We start from the raw sequence: 17,062 nt of genomic DNA on the forward strand, positions 1-17,062 counted from the left end.
TCCTCGGTTCGTTTTTCCGAAAGACTTGGCGAGATAGGTTTTGATGGGCCAAGACCGTCGCCAGGAACAGGCTTAGTGGCCAGAGACGCACTGCCAGACCGCAACTCTGCACAGTCAGACGCCGGCCTCGATTGGCTGCGACAGCAGCCTGAAGCGCTCGCACACCCAGTTCGCGGTGCGCTTCTGTGTCGTCTGAGAGTCGCTGCCAAGATCCCTCGTCCTCTCTCTCTGCTGGTTTGCCGCGTTCAGCAGCCTAGTTATGTGGCCCCACTTTCGGCCGTGCAGGCGCACCAGCTGGATAATCAGCTTGTCCTCGTCGACGCTAAACGGCTTCAGCACCGCCCGGTCCACCGCACCCATGATTTCCTCACCCGCCTCGTCCGTCCCAAGCACGACCCCGGTATTACTGCTAGCATCGCGGTCCATGGCCTCTTGCAGCTGCTGGTTCAGGATTGCCGACAGCACCGACGAGCCATCCGACGACCCGGCCTTGCTCAGCTTTTTCTTCCGGTACATAACGTTGATCCAGTACGACGGCGGCCCGCGCTTCCCGCTCAGCGGACTGTTCATATACCGCCACCGGTTATAGCACTGGCTTGGCCGCCGTGTCTCGACAAACTCCGAGATCATCCGCCACTTGTGCGCACCATACAGCGCCACCGCGGTCTTCAATGCATCGTCTTCCTGCGGCGTCCACACCCTGGTCCGCGCCTTTGACGCCTTCTTGGAGCCGCACAGCTGCGCGTTGTGCGAGAGCCGCCGCTGCATCAGACTGGCGCGCGAGTCGTGCGGCATTTCGCTGAGCATCTGGCGGAACCGCGATTTGATCGCCTCGGGCGTACGCGTGCCGATGTGCATGGCCACCACGTTCCAGTCTACTTTGCGCACCCGGTATATGCCTATGCGGTCTATTACCAGCGCCTGGAAGGCACGGATCTCCTGCTCACTCCACGGCGTCGGTTTGCCTTGCGATTTGATTGCCGCCAGAAGCTCGGTTGACGGCGGCAGTGGCGGGTTGCTGGCTGCGGGCATTTCCCAGTCGATCCGTTTGCCCGAACCAATGCCTGGCTGTGTGATTTGTAAGCTGGCCATGGCCGTGTGCAATGGCTGCATAAGGATACATCGTGGGACGGCTGCGTGTCTGGCTTTACAAATACAAGAGAACATGACAAAAGCGAAGTAGATCAAAGGCGAATGGCAAGCAAAACCCCCTCCCGCAAAAAAACATGCAGCGATCTGCCCTGAGGCAATTGCTATCGATGCTGGCGGAAATGCAGCGGCCTTCTTATGGAATCCACGAAATCGCTGCAATGAAAAAATAACCAGTGGCTCGCCTATTTGCCTCACATAGATTTCCACCCCCACCTCGCAGCCATGATATGTTGCATGCATGACTAATGTATGGCGAAGCCATCAATCGATGTACTTGCTCCGAGATGTATAGCGCCGATTACGCGGGCCTATTGAGTCGCCTCCTACGCGTGGAGAGTGCTGGCAACTAAGGATCCACACAGGCTCAATATTGCCTGCTGGCCTATTTTAGCGCCAGCCAGCGAAAACACACAAAACGGGGCAAATGAGGGGCGGCAGGGGAGCCTATAAATTGGGCTGAGATTCCGCCTCGGCAACGGTTTGTTTTCCATCATTATTCTCTCAGCTTTTCTCTCTCTCTTCCACCCCGCTTTCTTGCTCTTACTCCTTGCTCATCTCTCAAATTTCTCAACCACAATGGCCGTAAGTTTCTAGTCGCACAGCACACACGCAAACCGCCGACCCTCTGTGAGCCAACACAGTGATACTAACACCACTATTGCTTAATGCTTTTTTATTATTATTATAGAACACCTACGAGTTTCGAAGTCGCCATGTCCTGCTCGGGCTGCTCCGGCGCCGTTGATCCGCGCCCTGAAGCGTGTCGAGGGCATTGACAAGTACGAGGTCTCTCTCGAGAAGCAGCGCGTCTCGGTCACCACCGACCTGCCCCGCGAGACCATCTTCGAGGCCATCAAGAAGACCGGCAAGCCCGTCAAGGACGCCCCCACCGCCTAAAAAGCGCTTTCTGACATTATTAGACCAATACAAAAATCCAGTCGTTACAGATAGTGGAACAGCCAGTATGCGAGCAGCGTCTCGAAAATGCTCGTTGCTTGACGGCAGTCGAAGCCCGTGGCGCTCGTTGGCGTATATCGATAAGCGAATTGGATCAGGCCTCCCCCATGCCCGCTGCAGCGACCGAACGAGCTCTGCGGTGTGCGTGACATGTACGTTGTCGTCGTTCCAGCCATGCACAACTAGCACCCGGTTGCGCTCCCGTGGCAGCAGCCCAGCAACCGACACGACCGAAGGACTGGTCGTAAATGGTCTGCCCAGCCGCAGGCACGCCGAGATAGCGCTCAGCATAGGCGGCGCTGTACCAGTCCCAGCGGACCACAGGCGCGCCAGCAATGCAGACCTTGAACAGCGACGGGTGCTTGGCGATTGCGCGCAATGCAATGTAGCCGCCGTACGACCAGCCGTGGATTGCTATGCGGCGGTGGTCCACGAACCCTGTGCGCTGGTCGGGCAGGGGCGCCATATCCCACTCTGACAAGCTATCAGCGCAGGATGCTGGGGCAGGGAAAACTGGCGGGCGAGGCACATTGTGTGAAGAGTTTGAGCACGAGACCGTGGTCTGGCACCAGCTCGGCGGTGGCGTATCAACAGGAGCCAGTGCGTCTAGCCCGTATTCCAGCAAGTACTCGACTGCACTGGCAATGTCATCGACCTCCAGCTGTCCCAGCCGGCCACCAATTGCCGACTCGTACGCCAGACCGCGGTTTGGCGTGCCCCTGCCGTCCACACATACCACCACCGTTGAATGCACACCGCTCTTCTCCATGCTTGGTCCGACGCTCTCTGCGCTATCGACCCGCCTGTCATCTATATCGCTGATGCTCGACTGACAGCTGGACCCACGCGGAGCAAACATTGGCGTCGTGCCTGGCTTCACAATCTCGGGCGTCATCCGCGTCAGCATTGCCAGCCTTCGGTGCCGTGGGTACGGGTATGCATTGGTCACCAGCTGGCACTGCGGCCCGCCATACGCATTGACAACAACCGGGTAGAGCTTGCCAGCAGCGAAATCTGGCGGCAGGTACACATGACCAAATAGCAGATCCCAGCCGCCCGCGTCTGTGCGCACAGGGAAGCAGAACAACCGGGGCAAAGGATCTGACCCCCTATTGACTGCCGGCATGCCAGCAAACTCATGTGTGCCTACCAGTGTCTCTCTTGTCACAAACTGCCGGCTGGCATTGGTCAGCGACATAAACCGCGGAGCCACGTCCACCGCAGCCAACTCCTCCACGGAGGTTTCCGCCGGGCGCGGCGGCAGCGGTGGTGCGGTGCTCGGCCGCTTAGCTACCCGGACAGCGGTATCAGATAATGGCGCCTGGCCGGCCTGCACCCCCGGCGACCCCGCGTCCTCTCGACAAGACCTCCGCAATGACCTTGTCAATGAGTCTCTGCGGGTTGATGCCGCTCCTGATAGTGCCCAGCGCCAGCGACTGGAACAGCGAGAACGGGAATTGCATTCCGCACCGCCCTGCTCACCGTCTGGCCCACATACGACGGCGTCAGCCGCCGGATGCTGAACTCCTTCCACTCTAGCCAGCACGCCGCAGCTTTTGCTTGCCACCCATCCGCAGCGGGTCCGGCAGATAGTCGCTGAACGCGTCTGACTCGAAGCTATCGATGGATATTGACCGGAAAGTCGCAGGTCGACGTGGTGTTTATCGACGAGCGGGTGATCAGGGACGCCGACCGCGCCTGTGCCACCTCGATCACTGCCAGGCACCGCCCGGTGTCTGTCTGGTATATGCAGTGCCGCACCGGCGTGGCCACATTCGACGACTGGCAGTAGAAATATGCGCCTGTCGAGTCAAAGGAAAAGTTGCTGTGGGTGTATCCGGCCATCGTCAGCTGCTGCGGGTGCTCGGTGGGCTGTGCGTCGGCGCTGTAGCTGGGCAGAAAACAGATTTGTAGTCAGTGGATTTGGATTACCGCGCACTAAAGTACACTACCTTTTGCGCTTCGTCGATAAACAGCGGTGCATCGTCGGTGACTGGCCACGGGCCGGTGGTGATCGGCGTAATACTGGTGGTGCTCCGCCCGATCCCCTCACCGACCACATCGCTGCCAAGCTCGGTCGTCACCAGATGCAGGTGATTGAATTTGTTGGTGCGCTCGGAAGCCAGGATAAACTGCACACAGCCATCAGGCACGTCCTGGCTCAGGAAACGGCAGTGCTGATTCAGATTGATCCATGCCTCTGGCTGCGATTCTTCGTATAAAACATGCACTAGTGGGCTGCTGTGCGGCTCCTCCTCAGGCAGTTGCTCGAATGGATCCACGTCCTTCGCTCGTTCCATCTCCGAAAGCAGTCCACTGGCACTCTGACAATCGCCGTACGCTTCTGCGCACGGTCAAGCAGCTGGAACCAGACCGCATCTGACGGTCGGCCTTGGCTGGCGGGTAGCCACCCTGCACGGACCACATACTCGTGCCATGGAAACAGTCTTCGAAGACAGGTTCTCCCGATACAGCGGCCTCACTCGTCGACTTGCAATGCCATGGTCCCCATCATAGGCAATCTCGATCACGACCCAGTCGGTCACGGCATTGCGTGAGCCCGGCCGCGGGTACTTTTGGAAATCAGCCAGCGCCGAATGCAGCTCCTGCGATCCCTGGTCAACACGGCAGCCATGCTCCCACCCATATGCGTTGTTGGCAAAGGCACCGGCCGGCGAGTGGACCAGGTCAGCTGTCGGGTCAATCATATTGTCCTCGGGCAGCTCCGGCAGCCCGACATCGCCGACCAAGCGCTCATCGACGCGCGCACACAACAGCCACTCACTGCCATTACATGATAATGGCGCCCAGAAGATCCCAGTATTGCGGCCCAGCTCCTCCTCCATCGCATACTCGACCACGCCATACTGCACACCCGACTGCCTGGCCCACGACAACACTGTCTCGCGTCCGACAAGTCCGTCGTATACAACAACGTTGCCGTCGCGCGAAAACGCCACGAACCGCCCATCGCCTTGGCTGCGCGTGTAGTACCAGTCGTTCTGGACGCATCTGCGGTGTCTGCTCCACAGGGCACTCTTTCACTGCCATTAGCCGTGCCCGCCATTGTGCCATGCACCCACCGCTGGCCCTTGTCGGCAAGCATAACCACGTCCAATTTCCCACCACAGCTATGCCACAGCGACTGCTCGACCTGCTGCCTCCCGCAGGTACGTCAGCAATGATGGGCTGCCGGCTGCCTGGATGGTAGAGAACCGGTCGTTCCATATGCTGCGTGCCGTGGCCACAGCGACACTGACTACGTTTCCGTCCTTTGCTTCGGTAGCGCTCAATGGCACTGCGCTGAATAGCAATGTCGGTCGCCGCACGTTATGCGTAGGATCGGTCCCAGTGAACCACACGTGGACGCCACCGGAGATGGCCTGTAAAAATACTCCGGTGACCGACGCTGGCCAGCTGCTCAGTGCCTCGCCACGCAAATACCGCACGCGCTGCCTAAAGGAATCCCATGCCATTTCAAAGGGCCCGGGTAATGGCAAGCAATAAAAAAGAGAAATACGAATTCTTTTAAAATAAAGAGCGGGAAGAGCAAGTGAGAACTAGGGACACAAGTGCGGACAACATATAGCCTTGCCCCATTAATCCGATTGAGTGCCGTTGCTGTGGTTTTGTCGCTGCTTAGTCCACCCACAGCTTGCCCAGCGGCAGCGGCTCCTTCTCATGCCGTTTGAGAAGCGCCTTGGACAGGTTCATGATCTGCCTATGGATCGTGTCCTTGTCGCGGTTCGCATCGACAATCGACCAGTTAGCCTCCATCAGCGCAAAAAACTTGACGCGCACCTCAATCTGGAACTCGCGCTTCTCATACACCTCCTCGCCGTAAGCCGTCCCTCCTTGGCTGCGTCATCCGGATGGATATCCATGAAGAACACTTCTGTCCTGGCGCAATCAGCCCAACGTCTGGCGCCTTGCACCACTTCATGCTCAGTCCCTTGCACGCCGAGAACGCGACGCCCGAGAACGCATACCGGTCCACCACCAGGGTCGTGCCTGCCTCCAGCTCTGCCCGGATGTCCTCCATGGCCTCCCACCGGTTTCGCCGAAAATAGCAAGTGCACCGCCTCATCCGACAGCCTGAGTCTTTTGCGTCAGGTACCCGTTGATCATCTGCCCGATGGCGGTCGTGCGGTCGGGGAACTTTAGCAATTTGGCCTTGACACCCTCCCGTTGCAGGGCCTCCACCAGCATCGAGCACTGTGTCGACTTGCCACTGCGGTCGCAGCCCTCAAACAGCAGAAATAGACCGCGAGCCATTCTCTTGCACGAATCTCTTGTCAGCAAATGCAGCAACAGCGAAAAAAGAAAGAAATGCGCTTTAAAATGTACACAAAAAAGCGCTGCAGAACAGAAGGGACGCAAAGCTGGATTTGATTAGTGGCAGGGGAGGAATGACACGTCATCGCCCAATTCGGCTCCCGGCTCAGCTGGCCCTGTTACTGCTACATGTCAATAAGGGACAAACCGGCAGCGCTTGCTTCACCTTCATTTCTCAATAAGAACATCTCAATCTAGCTCTGCAAGTCATTTATTTGGTTAATATAGTGGTGGATGATTCTGCGATAGTTTGCTTGTTCGCAGTGTTTCCATGCATGAGAAAAGGAGCTAGTTGACCAAACGTGCAAGGGTGATTCCAGTGAAAAGAGGAAGAATGACCACCTCGACGCGCGGGTCATTACGTATATGCTCGTTGAACTCGTGCAGTTTGGGAGCCCACTCGTTTCCAGTTTTATACATGTCGTATGACAAGCACAAAGGCTCATAGTCCGGACTCACTGGCACCGGTGCGTCGATATACGCAACAACAGACTCAAGCGCCGTATTATCAATGATGAAGGTGCCGCTCTTGTTGAGCAGACCATTGTCAATGATTGTTTCGTAATAGCCCACATACGACATCTTGTCCGCATCGATAAAAACAATATCGAACGACACATCCTGTAGCTGTGCCAAGCTCTGGTTCGCATCGCCAACAATAACCTCAATGTAGTCCTCGACACCGGCGTCCACAAAATCGCTGTGAGCAATCTCAGCAAACTCCTTGTTGGTCTCAAGGCAGACAATGGGCTTGTGGCCAGTTTCGTCAACACCACCCTGAACGCCATTTTGCTTTGGTGTGTAGGGAATTGTGTTGCACTTCTGAGGTGGGAATATATGCTATACACATGACAAAGCCACCTGTCTGAATGAATAAGAAATATGCAGATGAGCAAACAATGTATGTACCATTTGATGACGACCTGTGAAACTATACATACACCACAGCACAGGAAACACCCAAACACCCAAGCACCAGCTGCAATTGCCACAGAATAGCATTTATTAGGTTCTGACAACTTTACTATTTTGTTTTCTTAAATCAAAACTCCAATTTTATGTTTCATATAATGCATAGCTTCATTTTGTTAGACACTACTCGATGGACTACATGGCTAATCTCAAATCGGCAAGTCACTGTGTTAGGAAAATGCTGACTTGACGACTCATCAACTATGTGACCCCCATCCACGAATCCTCCTTCTTTTCTACTTTTTAATAAGCATAATGTGACACCCGCATTTCTTGACAAATCACTATAGTATTGCTGGGATTCAATGGTTGGAATCATGTACTGTCCCTATTCTTTGAGCTTTCTGAGCAGACTCAGCGCTGAAGCAAGAGTTGAGTCAATGTCTCAGTCATCACGCGTAATCGCATGCTTCACGTGACAAAATTGTCCCATCATTGAGTTTTCAGACGCCCCAACCGCTGGCTGGTATAAATTGTGCACCGCTGCAGCACAGCTTGGAGGAACCTCAATCGACTGTTCTCATCAGGATTATGTTTACAGTTAATTTACAGTTCTTTGTTCATCGAACATAGACATTGGAACCATGCTGGAAGATGACCGACAGTGCGCCGTCCGTAAAGGGAGGTGTGGGTCCAGCGCTCATTCGTGACGCTGCTGCTTTTTTCGACCCGTCGATGATCTTGCCTGCTCTGCGCCCCCTCGCTCGCTTTCTGCGGGCGTGGGTTTAAGAGTGCGAGCGGCGAGGATGGACGCACATTCTGACAGCTCCAATCCACAACACCACCAACCACTCAACAAAACGAATACTAGAATAGCGGATGAGGCTAGTCTGCCTGCAACACTGTGCCTAGCTGCCAAGGTCAGTTGTGGTCGCCAATATCCTGACTGCCCATCTCTGTGTATCTGGAACAGTACTGGGATGTATCAACGCCGTGTAGATACAAACCTGAGTCTAAGCAATCCTGTTTGTTCAAGCGTGACCGCGTATTTGTGGCTTGCGATAATGGCATCGACATTGGCTACGGTATGTCGGCCTGTCACACCTACTTCCTCAGTATCCGTTCATGCTACAAGCCGTTTTTCAATATCAACATTGCAGCCATCGGGTTGTTCCGCCCTGAGCCACTGCAAAGGTAATCTTCGAGATACTGCATGTCCGCGATGCAGGTGTGATGCGAAGTACTGGAATGCACGGTTTAGATATTCGCATGGTTGGGCAGTTTGTCAAAGGTATCAAGTTTAATATCCGGCACAAAACAGTCCGTAGCCCAACAGCGTTCACTGCGGCTGGAGTCACAGCACGGCCTCTGAGCCAAGAGACGTTCGAGTGAACTGACCCTGACCACGTCGATCAAACCAAGGCTATTACCATTGCCGAGTGCTACAAATTGCGCTACAACATCCGGCTCCAGTATCCGCTCCTGCCCGGGATACTATGCAGGAACGGGTCGATGTTCCCAATAGAGTTGTATGGGATTGCCGAAAGACAGTGATGCGGTATAGCACGCGCTTCTTCCCCATCGACTACGATGGCAACCGCAGCGGAAACTGCGTGCCCGGAATGTGCTTTGATCATTCGGTCACCCTGCCAGGCATGGCCAACTTTTACTTGTACTCGCACACGGCCTTGCGCGGGACGTCGCGCCCGACGCACTACTATATTTTGCATGATGATGTCCAGTTTTCCCAGGACCACCTGCAGCAGCTCACCTATCATCTCTGCTATACCTAGGCCCTGTGCACTCGCTCGGCATCGCTGGCTCCACTGGCTTACTATGCACATCGTGTAGCTGACCGCGCCCGCTGCCATTTCGTTGAATCGGGCGTCGGCCTTGATGTTGTAATAAGGCCAGAACACCGGCGAGGACTTAGCAAGGGGGAAATGATTATTCGTACGCATCGGCGGCTTGACAGTGCCATGTATTTTGTGTAGTACCCATGCTTAACCATTTTCCTCATATCATATCCCAGCAGTATATATTATTCCGACTCAGTTTGCTTCTTTATCGGTAGCCAGAATGTAGGCAGGTTTCCAACTAAATACGGGTGCTCATACACTGCCAGTCCTTCGTCAAGGACACCCTCCAGTAGCGATATTGGCGACTGGCTAAAGTCAGTGTAAGCGTCTGGCTCGATCCGCGATGCCCGCTGGTCACGGCCGAGCATTAGCTCAGCACGCATGCTGGCAGTATTGTTGCCGCCGTTCTCCTGGAATGTCACACTGAATCTCGGCGACTGCACCAGCTCACCCGACAAGGATTCGCCTGAGCCTTGCTCAAGATCCTCGGTATTGATGCTGTAGCTGCGGTCAAGGTCGCGGAACACTGACGGCGTGCGCTGCGGGTTGACATAGATCCAGCTATATATGATACTGGCGACTGTTTTCACGCGCCGCTTCATCGACTCCCATGCCCTGCTGACTGAGCCCCGCGACTCCTGGTCCAATGCATCCAAGGCAGCGCCGAATGGTGATGGCACATGTGGCCGTGGCAGTAGGTAGTCAGTCGAGGTTGCATGGCTTGTTTCCCCTGTATAGTTGACATTGCTGTCAGTGCGAGACACACCCTCAGTCCGGGATTCAGCCAAATGAGGGGTCGACCCAAGGTGTCCTTCATCGTGCTGATTCCACAAATCAAGTGGCACGAACGAACCGTCAGCGTAAAACATCTTTGACACGAACGTGATCAGGTAGGCGTTGGCCCAAAGCACTGGGATCAGGAAGAGCACGTACCCGAATGCGACCTTCAGCGCACAGAGCCCGATGATTAGCAGGTAGTAGTACCACATGCTGCCAATCAGCACCTTGAGGACTGGGATGATCATGGCGCCGGCAGTCTCAAACTGCCGCGCATACACGTAGTATGCCAGATATTTTGTGACCAGGTACGCAATCGCATAGTACATGGCGGCCAGTACTAGGATAAACGGCGCCAGCGATGAGTAGGTTGCCAAGATCACGAATATCAGCATGGGCTGCGGCAGAATAAATGACCAGTCAATGTAGTTGGGCCGTAGGGCATCCGCGAACTGGCGCGGCGTCCTGCATACCATGCGCCGGAACACGGCGAGCGATATGGACCCCAGCTGCAGCAGCTGCACAGGAAGATACCCCAGCCCATACAGGATGATGTAGTCCATAAAGAACGGCGCTGCCTTGGGTAGACTTCTAGCGAACATCTTGGGGATCTCGCTCGGATTCTCTATCCACTTGTCGTACTCGCGGAAGATAGTTTGCGATACCGAGATTGTGAGAAGGACGATCACCACCAGAAACAGGAAATAGCGCTGCAGAACCGACATCTGTATGGCAGACCGGCTCTGGGTTCCGGACAGCTCGGCTGCCCAGTTCAGGATATACGGCACGCATGTGTTCATCAGAGACAGAACCAGCACTGGCGTATTGTATCTGAACAGGCTGCTCAACCACTTGTTCTTCTCCAGATCGGGCAGTGACGGGAAGTGGTCATTGAGTGATTTTGGCTCCATCATCTTTGACAGCAACGTGGCCATAGCAATCCAGTATGTCAACATCGTGATGTACCCGATCAGAGAGAAAGCCCCACGAATGAGCCGCGACCACAGCGTCATAGTCACATTCTCCCAGTGGATATCGCGGGCCTCGGGCGCCAGCTGCGCACGCAACTGGAATGGCTGCGAATACGAGAAGGTCTGCGCAGCCAAGTGTGCCGAGGCCGCATCACTAAACGTAACAAACCCGACTGTCGATCCGCGCTCGCTCTTGCCGTCATATGTGGCAAACCACTGCTGCCGCATATTCTGGATAACGCCGTCCACATGGTGAAACGGGCCCATCAGTTTCTGTATCCGCTGGATGCGGCTCTCCAGATCCCACTCGCGGAACCGCGGCAGCGACCATTCTCTAATCAGCTGCACTGCGTGCTCGCGCTCCGCTTCCTCATGCGATGCCATCAAGGCAAGCAGGTGCTCTCGGTCGTAGCCATCGGCCGGACACGGATTACCGAGCAGGACTGTGATCTGGTCCTCGATGAGATTCAGCAGCTGCGCTCGCTTGCGAACCAGCACGCCGACTCTTGCAATCCGAGGCACAATCTCGACCGAGACCACCTCACCAAGATGGTTCTTCTCAAAGTGCTGCTTCAGGCCCTCCTCGGTCGCCAGCTCGCTTGGGATTCCTGTGACCATGATAGAGCGAGCCGGCCGGGTATTGCGAACGCGCAAAAGGTAGTGCCACCGCAGAGATATTGCCTGGTACGCAAATCGCGTAAAGTAAAAGTACACCAGAGCTGTGAACACGTAGGCGAAAGCAAAATGCACGACTAATGGCTGCTCAGAGCCCAATGCAGCTGTGGTGACCGAGTCGTACAACGTCCACTTGGTACCATCCTTCTTGACGCCAGAGTGATTTGTTTCGTCGAATATGACCTTGAGCGGCACCAGAACCACCAGCCCAATGACTGCTGCCATCGTGCACAGCGCACTCAGCATCTTGAACAGTCGCAGCACAAGCAATGCGTCCAGCCCCACGCTGTACATGATGTCGTAGTCCTTCACATGGAGAACCATGGTCACCCATCCCAGAAACGTCTTACCAACCCGTGCTGGTGCCGAGTACTGCAGCCGTGTGCGTGGTGCATACACAGAAGGCCAGCGAAACCGCAACAGGCAGAACGCCAGGAATGCTGTGCCGCCAATGCTCAATGCAATTGCTGTTTGCGTCAGCAGGTCACTGGCATGTGCTGGGTCGTAAATTGGCGGGTCTTTGTCGTCTGGGGAATTCATAATTGCAATTGAACATAAAAGTAAAAAGAGCTGATAATAGTGTGGAGAAAAGAAAAGCGCTGCTGCGGGGGAGCCGTCAACAGCGCTTAGAGCACATGGCCATGCATTAATTTTCGGGTAGACTTCATACTGACGTCACACAAGCGTCTAGGCTTAGTGCCAGTCGCGATAATGGACGGACCGGTTAAATGAGGTGAAGAACACTAACCCACAGCTCGGGCACGGGTACTGAGCGTTTCTGATGCAGAGTACCAGGCCAGCAAGTTTGCTAGTGGCCGCATCAGCAGTAGCAGCCATGTTGATTCTTGGAAAACTTATTGAGATGAATAGCTGGGGGGGGGTTGCTGGAGAAGGCACCAGCTCCATGACCACTCTAGCTTGCCAGGTTTTATACTCGGCCTGTCCGGTGATTTCAAGTAAACCACTCCCCTCTGTATTCCAGTCGTAATGCCATCAGTTTTCTGATAGCATCAACAGGTGCAAGCCGAAACCTTGTATTTGTAAACATGCGTGCCACGCCATTCCCGGTATAATGCGACACTGCAAGATGTGTCATTTCAAGCTTTGAATAGCCAAATGTGCAAGCAACAGTAGAACTAATAGACAGCCAACTTAATTTATTAGAAACTTGACCTCCCGCACTTTTCCTGTCATATATCTACCGTACATATCATTGTGCTTGTCGTACTGTTCCTTAGTGGTGAATGTTCGCTCGCAGACTTGGCAATAGTGTTCACCGTCACGTGCTGCTGGACTGGGGTTGGGAGATGAAACCTTGAAGCGGGGCATTAGCTAAAAATGAGATACTGGGGATGGAAGCGGAAGAGAGTTTGAGGAAAGCAATGCAAAAGTTGTAGATTACATCTATTTCTTGCCGTGACTCGGTGTCTCTGTGCAACTACATTGCCAAGACATATCCCTAGAAATTCCTCCACCGATGACAATAGCAGCCTCACATATCTATACTAACTACCTACGCTGCATTTCAACATGTACTCGAATGGCAGAATAGCTGCCAGACATGCAACGGAAACTAAACTATTGATATAGCTTTGTCATAATTCTCTTACTAATTAGAAAAGTCTAGTGCGAACTCTGTAGAACTAAAATACGGATTTTGATGGTGTAGACTCGCCATTATGTGCTCTTATGAGTAAACCATTCTACTGCAGGCTGGTGATGCTTGCATGTGCGAAGCGATATAATGGAAGGCCGTCACCACCCAACTAGCATTTTGCCATATGGAGCGCATCTTATTCCACACTGCCAGTTCCCCAGTAGGCTGCCAGATCAACAAAATGTGATACCAAGCACGAACGGCCGCTGCCTGATTTCCTAATTCCGGGTCACATGGTATCCATGACCCTCAGTATTGACTCCTTTCTTGTGACACCAGCTTGGAGCCGTGCCATACGTAAACAAAAGATGGTTCTAGGACATTCTGCTCAAAGTTGGCACATCCCAATGAATATGCGGATGCTGAATTTATTTTTTACGTTGGAAAGTACATCTTATTTTTCAGTTAGTTGGGTGGTTGCATGTACTTGTGCGAGATTGTCCAGTGCCAGTCCAAGTATTCTTTCGCCTCATACTCACTGTGGCACTTCTTGCAGATGAACTTTTTTTTGGCAACCACCTCCACCTCATTTTCGTGGTCGGCATCGTACTGGTTGACCAAAGCATCCGTCACGTTATTGCTAGCTGGCATGATTTTTGCGAGCGATAAAACAGAAAGATATGTACCTTTTTATATAGTGTTGCAGCGGTGTGGTGTGAAAGAAGAAAAGAAAAAATGAGTAAAGCAGATGACAAGGAACGGCACAAAAAATGAATTGCTCAATTTATACTTTGGAGCGAATAGCTACCCCTTACCCCCGCTTTTCTCTCGCCAGGCCGGTGGCGGGAAAATTCATGACCTGATGTTTGCAATGAAGATCATGTCTGAACAATCAGCAGACATTGATGTGCCACTACGCCGCTTCTTTCGGCTTTGCCGGCGTCAAATGTGTCTGTTGCAGCTGCAGTAATTGGACTGTGGGATTTTGACTATGGCAGCTGCGCCATTATTGCGTAGGTATGAGTTTATTCGTAGACTCGACTGAATGGTTAGTGAGCCAGCTTCCGTGCCAGCAGAAATGTCTTGGCGTGAATTGCTTTGGGCCATACCCGTGATACGACAGCTGCTACTTGCTGATATTTTGCTTAGGCAAAATGCTATGGCCGATGATCGACAGTGCTGTCTTTTCATGATACTAAACAAAGTCGCCATAGTGAGGAGATGGAGTACGGGCATGACCAACAACCAGGTTGATACTGAGAGGACAAGAGGCAGCACTTATTTTCGCTCAGCAGAATAGGGGATTGGTATAGAATGAGTAGTTTGTTTAATCTATTGACAATGATTAGCGATACCAGCAATACTATCTACCTGTGTAAAGTCTTTACTCAGCATTCAGATAGTTCTTAGCTAGAAACGTGACTTGTGCTTGACACAAGGCAAGTCTTGTGTGTTCAGAATATATATAGTATAGCCAAGTCAGGATGTGTTGTGATTTGGAAAGCGTTTTCCATGCCTGTTGTTAGTTTGTTTACAGCAGGGTGTAACAGATGAGATACAGCCATTCAAGTGTGCACATATAAATTGTGTGGTTTTCCGCCGCCATTCCCACTGCCCATCCAATATATTGTTCACAAGCGTCTATTACCTAGGAATCAATTTACACACACTGAACAGCATGTCTGACATCAAGGAGAGCAAGGATACCTGTGTCCATGACAATGGCAATGGTTTTGAGAAACTACTACCAGAATTTAACAGCTTTCGTAAAGCTGCGATACCAATCCTAAATCACGATGATATCAAACCCCCAAAGAATGCACTTTAGTAGTTTACACGAATGTGCCAGATATATTCATAGCGCTTGTAGCTTATGTAAAATAATATCTTGTGTACATTGCTACGTAGCATATCTATAGCCATCACTGCTCATCCATAAAAGTCATGGATTATATAAAATATCCACCTGCTCCTATCAAAAGCGTGCTGCATGAATTTCCCAACCATCAAACAAGTACGCCGCCTGTATACTAAAAATCCAAATAGCCTCTCGCAACCAACCAACCCAGGAAACAGATATAGCAACATATCATGTTTTATGAACTCAAATACACATCCTTCTCGGAGTGGTCTATACAGCAGTGGTAACTATATTACCAAATTTCATATTAGGGAGTATGCAGTGTTCAAGGACAACGACGAAATAAAAAGGATGAAAAGTGGTGACTCCGCTGCAAAATAACCCATCTCTTCCTAACCTACCTGCTGTGGATATTCATTAAGCTACTACCTATTTGACACTACAGTACCACACCCCTATTTCATATTCATCCTATTTCGATTTGTCCAAATGTAGCCCTGACTGCATCGAAGAATACGAAGCATTCGCTCCTCTCATGCAGACCCTCAACAAATATTTGTGTAGCCTTCAAATAAAAAAGGACAAGCGATTGCCTAGATTCACATCCTCGTATTACCTTTCATTGAGAAAACGGGAAATCACTACACAACAACTGAGAGCAGACTAACAACAGCCAGCCCCACACCTGTACCGAGCGAAGGGAGCAAGGAATGTCCAATGTTTGCACCATTCACCACAGGTGCTGCAGTCGTCTCCTCCACATCAAGATACTCCAGTGAGGATGCCTCTAATAGCTCCATATACTGGCTGAAGTAGCTGTTTGTGGTGTCACCATTGTAAGGCCGCGTGGCAGAGTTTCCAGTCGAGTTGGCTGTCGTAAATTTGGCTGGTTTCAAGTCTGTCGCAGAGGCGATCCAGCTGATGTACTCTGAAGCGTCGGTGTAGTAGCCAGCTACATTATCTGCGCCGCACTTTGGGTTCCTCAGCTGGGCCCCGGCACCAAAGGAAGTGATACCCAGAAGAGCAATCTTGCCATCCTCGTCATGGACAACAGCGGGGCCGCCAGAGTCACCCACGCAAGTATCGCGCCCATCATTGCGAGCAAGGCAGATCTGGGTCGCGATATCCCACATAGGGTAAGAGTGCTCGCAAAAGACCTTGTCGCCAATTTTGAGCTCCGCCTGCATCAGCTCGTCTGCAGGCTTAGTGCTTCCATCCTTAGTCACACCGTAGCCGGCAACCGTGAATACAGTTTCTTCGTTGTAGCCACCGGTGTAGATTTTGACGGGTGTAGCAACATCGGCCGGGACGTTGGTTGGAAGGATGATCACCCCGATATCGTGGTGGGCCAACTCCGTGTCATAGCCGCGATGGATATAGTATTTGGTCGAGTTGTATGTCTGGCCAGGTGAGGTGCTTGAATAGCCGAACGTGATGGACAGCGGGACTCCAAAGAATTTGATGTTGCCCACATATGTCAAGCAGTGGGCAGCAGTGAGGACGACGTTGGGAGCGATCAGTGAACCGGTGCAGAGAGTTGTATCGAAGAGAGGCCTGGCGACAATACGAGCAGTGAACCCGAGACTGTTGTCGGAGACGGGGGCTCCCCCAATGATACGCGGCACGGCAGCAGCAGCACCATCCTCGGGGTGTGCCCTGGGGCTTTCAGGCAGTGCAGCTGCCCATGTTGCGGCTGTGGCGAGGAATACTGAGCGGAAAAGGGTGGAAAGGCGCATTTTCAGGAGATAGGGTAGATGTTAGGCGTATAGACAAAAGACTGCTGTTGCTGCTGCTGCGGTGACAGGCTTGTGTGAGACCGCCTGGACCGAGGGCTGCCTTCTTATAGCCCCACTCTCCAACGGTGCTTATTGAAATAGCGGCATTCAGGTCACCGTCTTTTGTTCTCAACAGGCAAGGATTTTCAGACACTGCAGACCGGGAGAAGGAAGCGGATGATCCTTACAGC

General features: G+C 52.8%; 9 protein-coding genes across 9 annotated transcripts; 2 read left to right on the forward strand and 7 right to left on the reverse strand.

Moving 5' to 3' along the window:
• Window positions 1-114: 114 nt before the first annotated feature.
• DL89DRAFT_260421 (uncharacterized protein) lies at window positions 115-1,092 on the reverse strand (the record flags this gene model as incomplete). The annotated part of the gene is made up of 1 exon (XM_040885781.1): window positions 115-1,092. The coding sequence occupies one exon, from the start codon at window positions 1,090-1,092 to the stop codon at window positions 115-117; it is 978 nt and encodes a 325-aa protein (XP_040740154.1).
• A 732-nt stretch (window positions 1,093-1,824) lies between these two features.
• On the reverse strand, window positions 1,825-3,606 carry DL89DRAFT_72207 (alpha/beta-hydrolase). Its single transcript, XM_040892010.1, has one exon. It carries the CDS (start codon window positions 3,305-3,307, stop codon window positions 2,204-2,206), a length of 1,104 nt encoding a protein of 367 aa, XP_040740155.1. The 5' UTR covers window positions 3,308-3,606; the 3' UTR covers window positions 1,825-2,203.
• Window positions 1,854-2,105, forward strand: DL89DRAFT_270318 (uncharacterized protein). Its single transcript, XM_040888661.1, is given in 2 exon segments — window positions 1,854-1,892; window positions 1,912-2,105. 2 exon segments carry the CDS (start codon window positions 1,866-1,868, stop codon window positions 2,047-2,049), a joined length of 165 nt encoding a protein of 54 aa, XP_040740156.1. The 5' UTR covers window positions 1,854-1,865; the 3' UTR covers window positions 2,050-2,105.
• A 1,040-nt stretch (window positions 3,607-4,646) lies between the features above and the next one.
• Window positions 4,647-5,555, forward strand: DL89DRAFT_72200 (uncharacterized protein). The gene has a single exon (XM_040892009.1). The coding sequence runs from the start codon at window positions 4,757-4,759 to the stop codon at window positions 5,318-5,320; it is 564 nt and encodes a 187-aa protein (XP_040740157.1). The 5' UTR covers window positions 4,647-4,756; the 3' UTR covers window positions 5,321-5,555.
• A 105-nt stretch (window positions 5,556-5,660) lies between these two features.
• On the reverse strand, window positions 5,661-6,461 carry DL89DRAFT_270319 (P-loop containing nucleoside triphosphate hydrolase protein). The gene is made up of 4 exons (XM_040888662.1): window positions 6,227-6,461; window positions 6,189-6,204; window positions 6,003-6,154; window positions 5,661-5,968 (listed from the first exon to the last, which is right to left on the reverse strand). The coding sequence occupies exons 1-4, from the start codon at window positions 6,382-6,384 to the stop codon at window positions 5,749-5,751; spliced, it is 546 nt and encodes a 181-aa protein (XP_040740158.1). The 5' UTR covers window positions 6,385-6,461; the 3' UTR covers window positions 5,661-5,748.
• A 176-nt stretch (window positions 6,462-6,637) lies between these two features.
• DL89DRAFT_286483 (uncharacterized protein) lies at window positions 6,638-7,446 on the reverse strand (the record flags this gene model as incomplete). The annotated part of the gene is made up of 2 exons (XM_040889870.1): window positions 6,638-7,284; window positions 7,354-7,446. The coding sequence occupies 2 exons, from the start codon at window positions 7,444-7,446 to the stop codon at window positions 6,733-6,735; spliced, it is 645 nt and encodes a 214-aa protein (XP_040740159.1). The 3' UTR covers window positions 6,638-6,732.
• A 1,142-nt stretch (window positions 7,447-8,588) lies between these two features.
• Window positions 8,589-9,330, reverse strand: DL89DRAFT_270320 (uncharacterized protein). Its single transcript, XM_040888663.1, has one exon. It carries the CDS (start codon window positions 9,225-9,227, stop codon window positions 8,811-8,813), a length of 417 nt encoding a protein of 138 aa, XP_040740160.1. The 5' UTR covers window positions 9,228-9,330; the 3' UTR covers window positions 8,589-8,810.
• A 50-nt stretch (window positions 9,331-9,380) lies between these two features.
• Window positions 9,381-12,210, reverse strand: DL89DRAFT_270321 (DUF221-domain-containing protein). Its single transcript, XM_040888664.1, has one exon. It carries the CDS (start codon window positions 12,176-12,178, stop codon window positions 9,398-9,400), a length of 2,781 nt encoding a protein of 926 aa, XP_040740161.1. The 5' UTR covers window positions 12,179-12,210; the 3' UTR covers window positions 9,381-9,397.
• Window positions 12,211-15,737: 3,527 nt separating this feature from the next.
• DL89DRAFT_270323 (trypsin-like serine protease) lies at window positions 15,738-16,832 on the reverse strand (the record flags this gene model as incomplete). The annotated part of the gene is made up of 1 exon (XM_040888665.1): window positions 15,738-16,832. The coding sequence occupies one exon, from the start codon at window positions 16,830-16,832 to the stop codon at window positions 15,738-15,740; it is 1,095 nt and encodes a 364-aa protein (XP_040740162.1).
• Window positions 16,833-17,062: the final 230 nt, after the last annotated feature.

This window comes from Linderina pennispora, assembly GCF_002104995.1.
Source record: "Linderina pennispora strain ATCC 12442 chromosome Unknown DL89scaffold_17, whole genome shotgun sequence".
NCBI classification, from domain to species: domain Eukaryota; kingdom Fungi; phylum Kickxellomycota; class Kickxellomycetes; order Kickxellales; family Kickxellaceae; genus Linderina; species Linderina pennispora.

Excerpts from the sequence above, each read along its gene's own strand:
- DL89DRAFT_72200 (XM_040892009.1), top strand. The coding sequence starts at position 4,757 with ATGCGTTGTTGGCAAAGGCACCGGCCGGCGAGTGGACCAGGTCAGCTG.
- DL89DRAFT_270321 (XM_040888664.1), bottom strand. The coding sequence starts at position 12,178 with ATGAATTCCCCAGACGACAAAGACCCGCCAATTTACGACCCAGCACAT.
- DL89DRAFT_72207 (XM_040892010.1), bottom strand. The coding sequence starts at position 3,307 with ATGTCGCTGACCAATGCCAGCCGGCAGTTTGTGACAAGAGAGACACTG.
- DL89DRAFT_270319 (XM_040888662.1), bottom strand. The coding sequence starts at position 6,384 with ATGGCTCGCGGTCTATTTCTGCTGTTTGAGGGCTGCGACCGCAGTGGC. Across the intron at positions 5,969-6,002 it reads CTGATTGCGCCAGGACAGAA|CCAAGGAGGGACGGCTTACG; the intron begins GTGTTCTTCATG and ends CGGATGACGCAG.
- DL89DRAFT_270320 (XM_040888663.1), bottom strand. The coding sequence starts at position 9,227 with ATGGCAGCGGGCGCGGTCAGCTACACGATGTGCATAGTAAGCCAGTGG.
- DL89DRAFT_270318 (XM_040888661.1), top strand. The coding sequence starts at position 1,866 with ATGTCCTGCTCGGGCTGCTCCGGCGCC.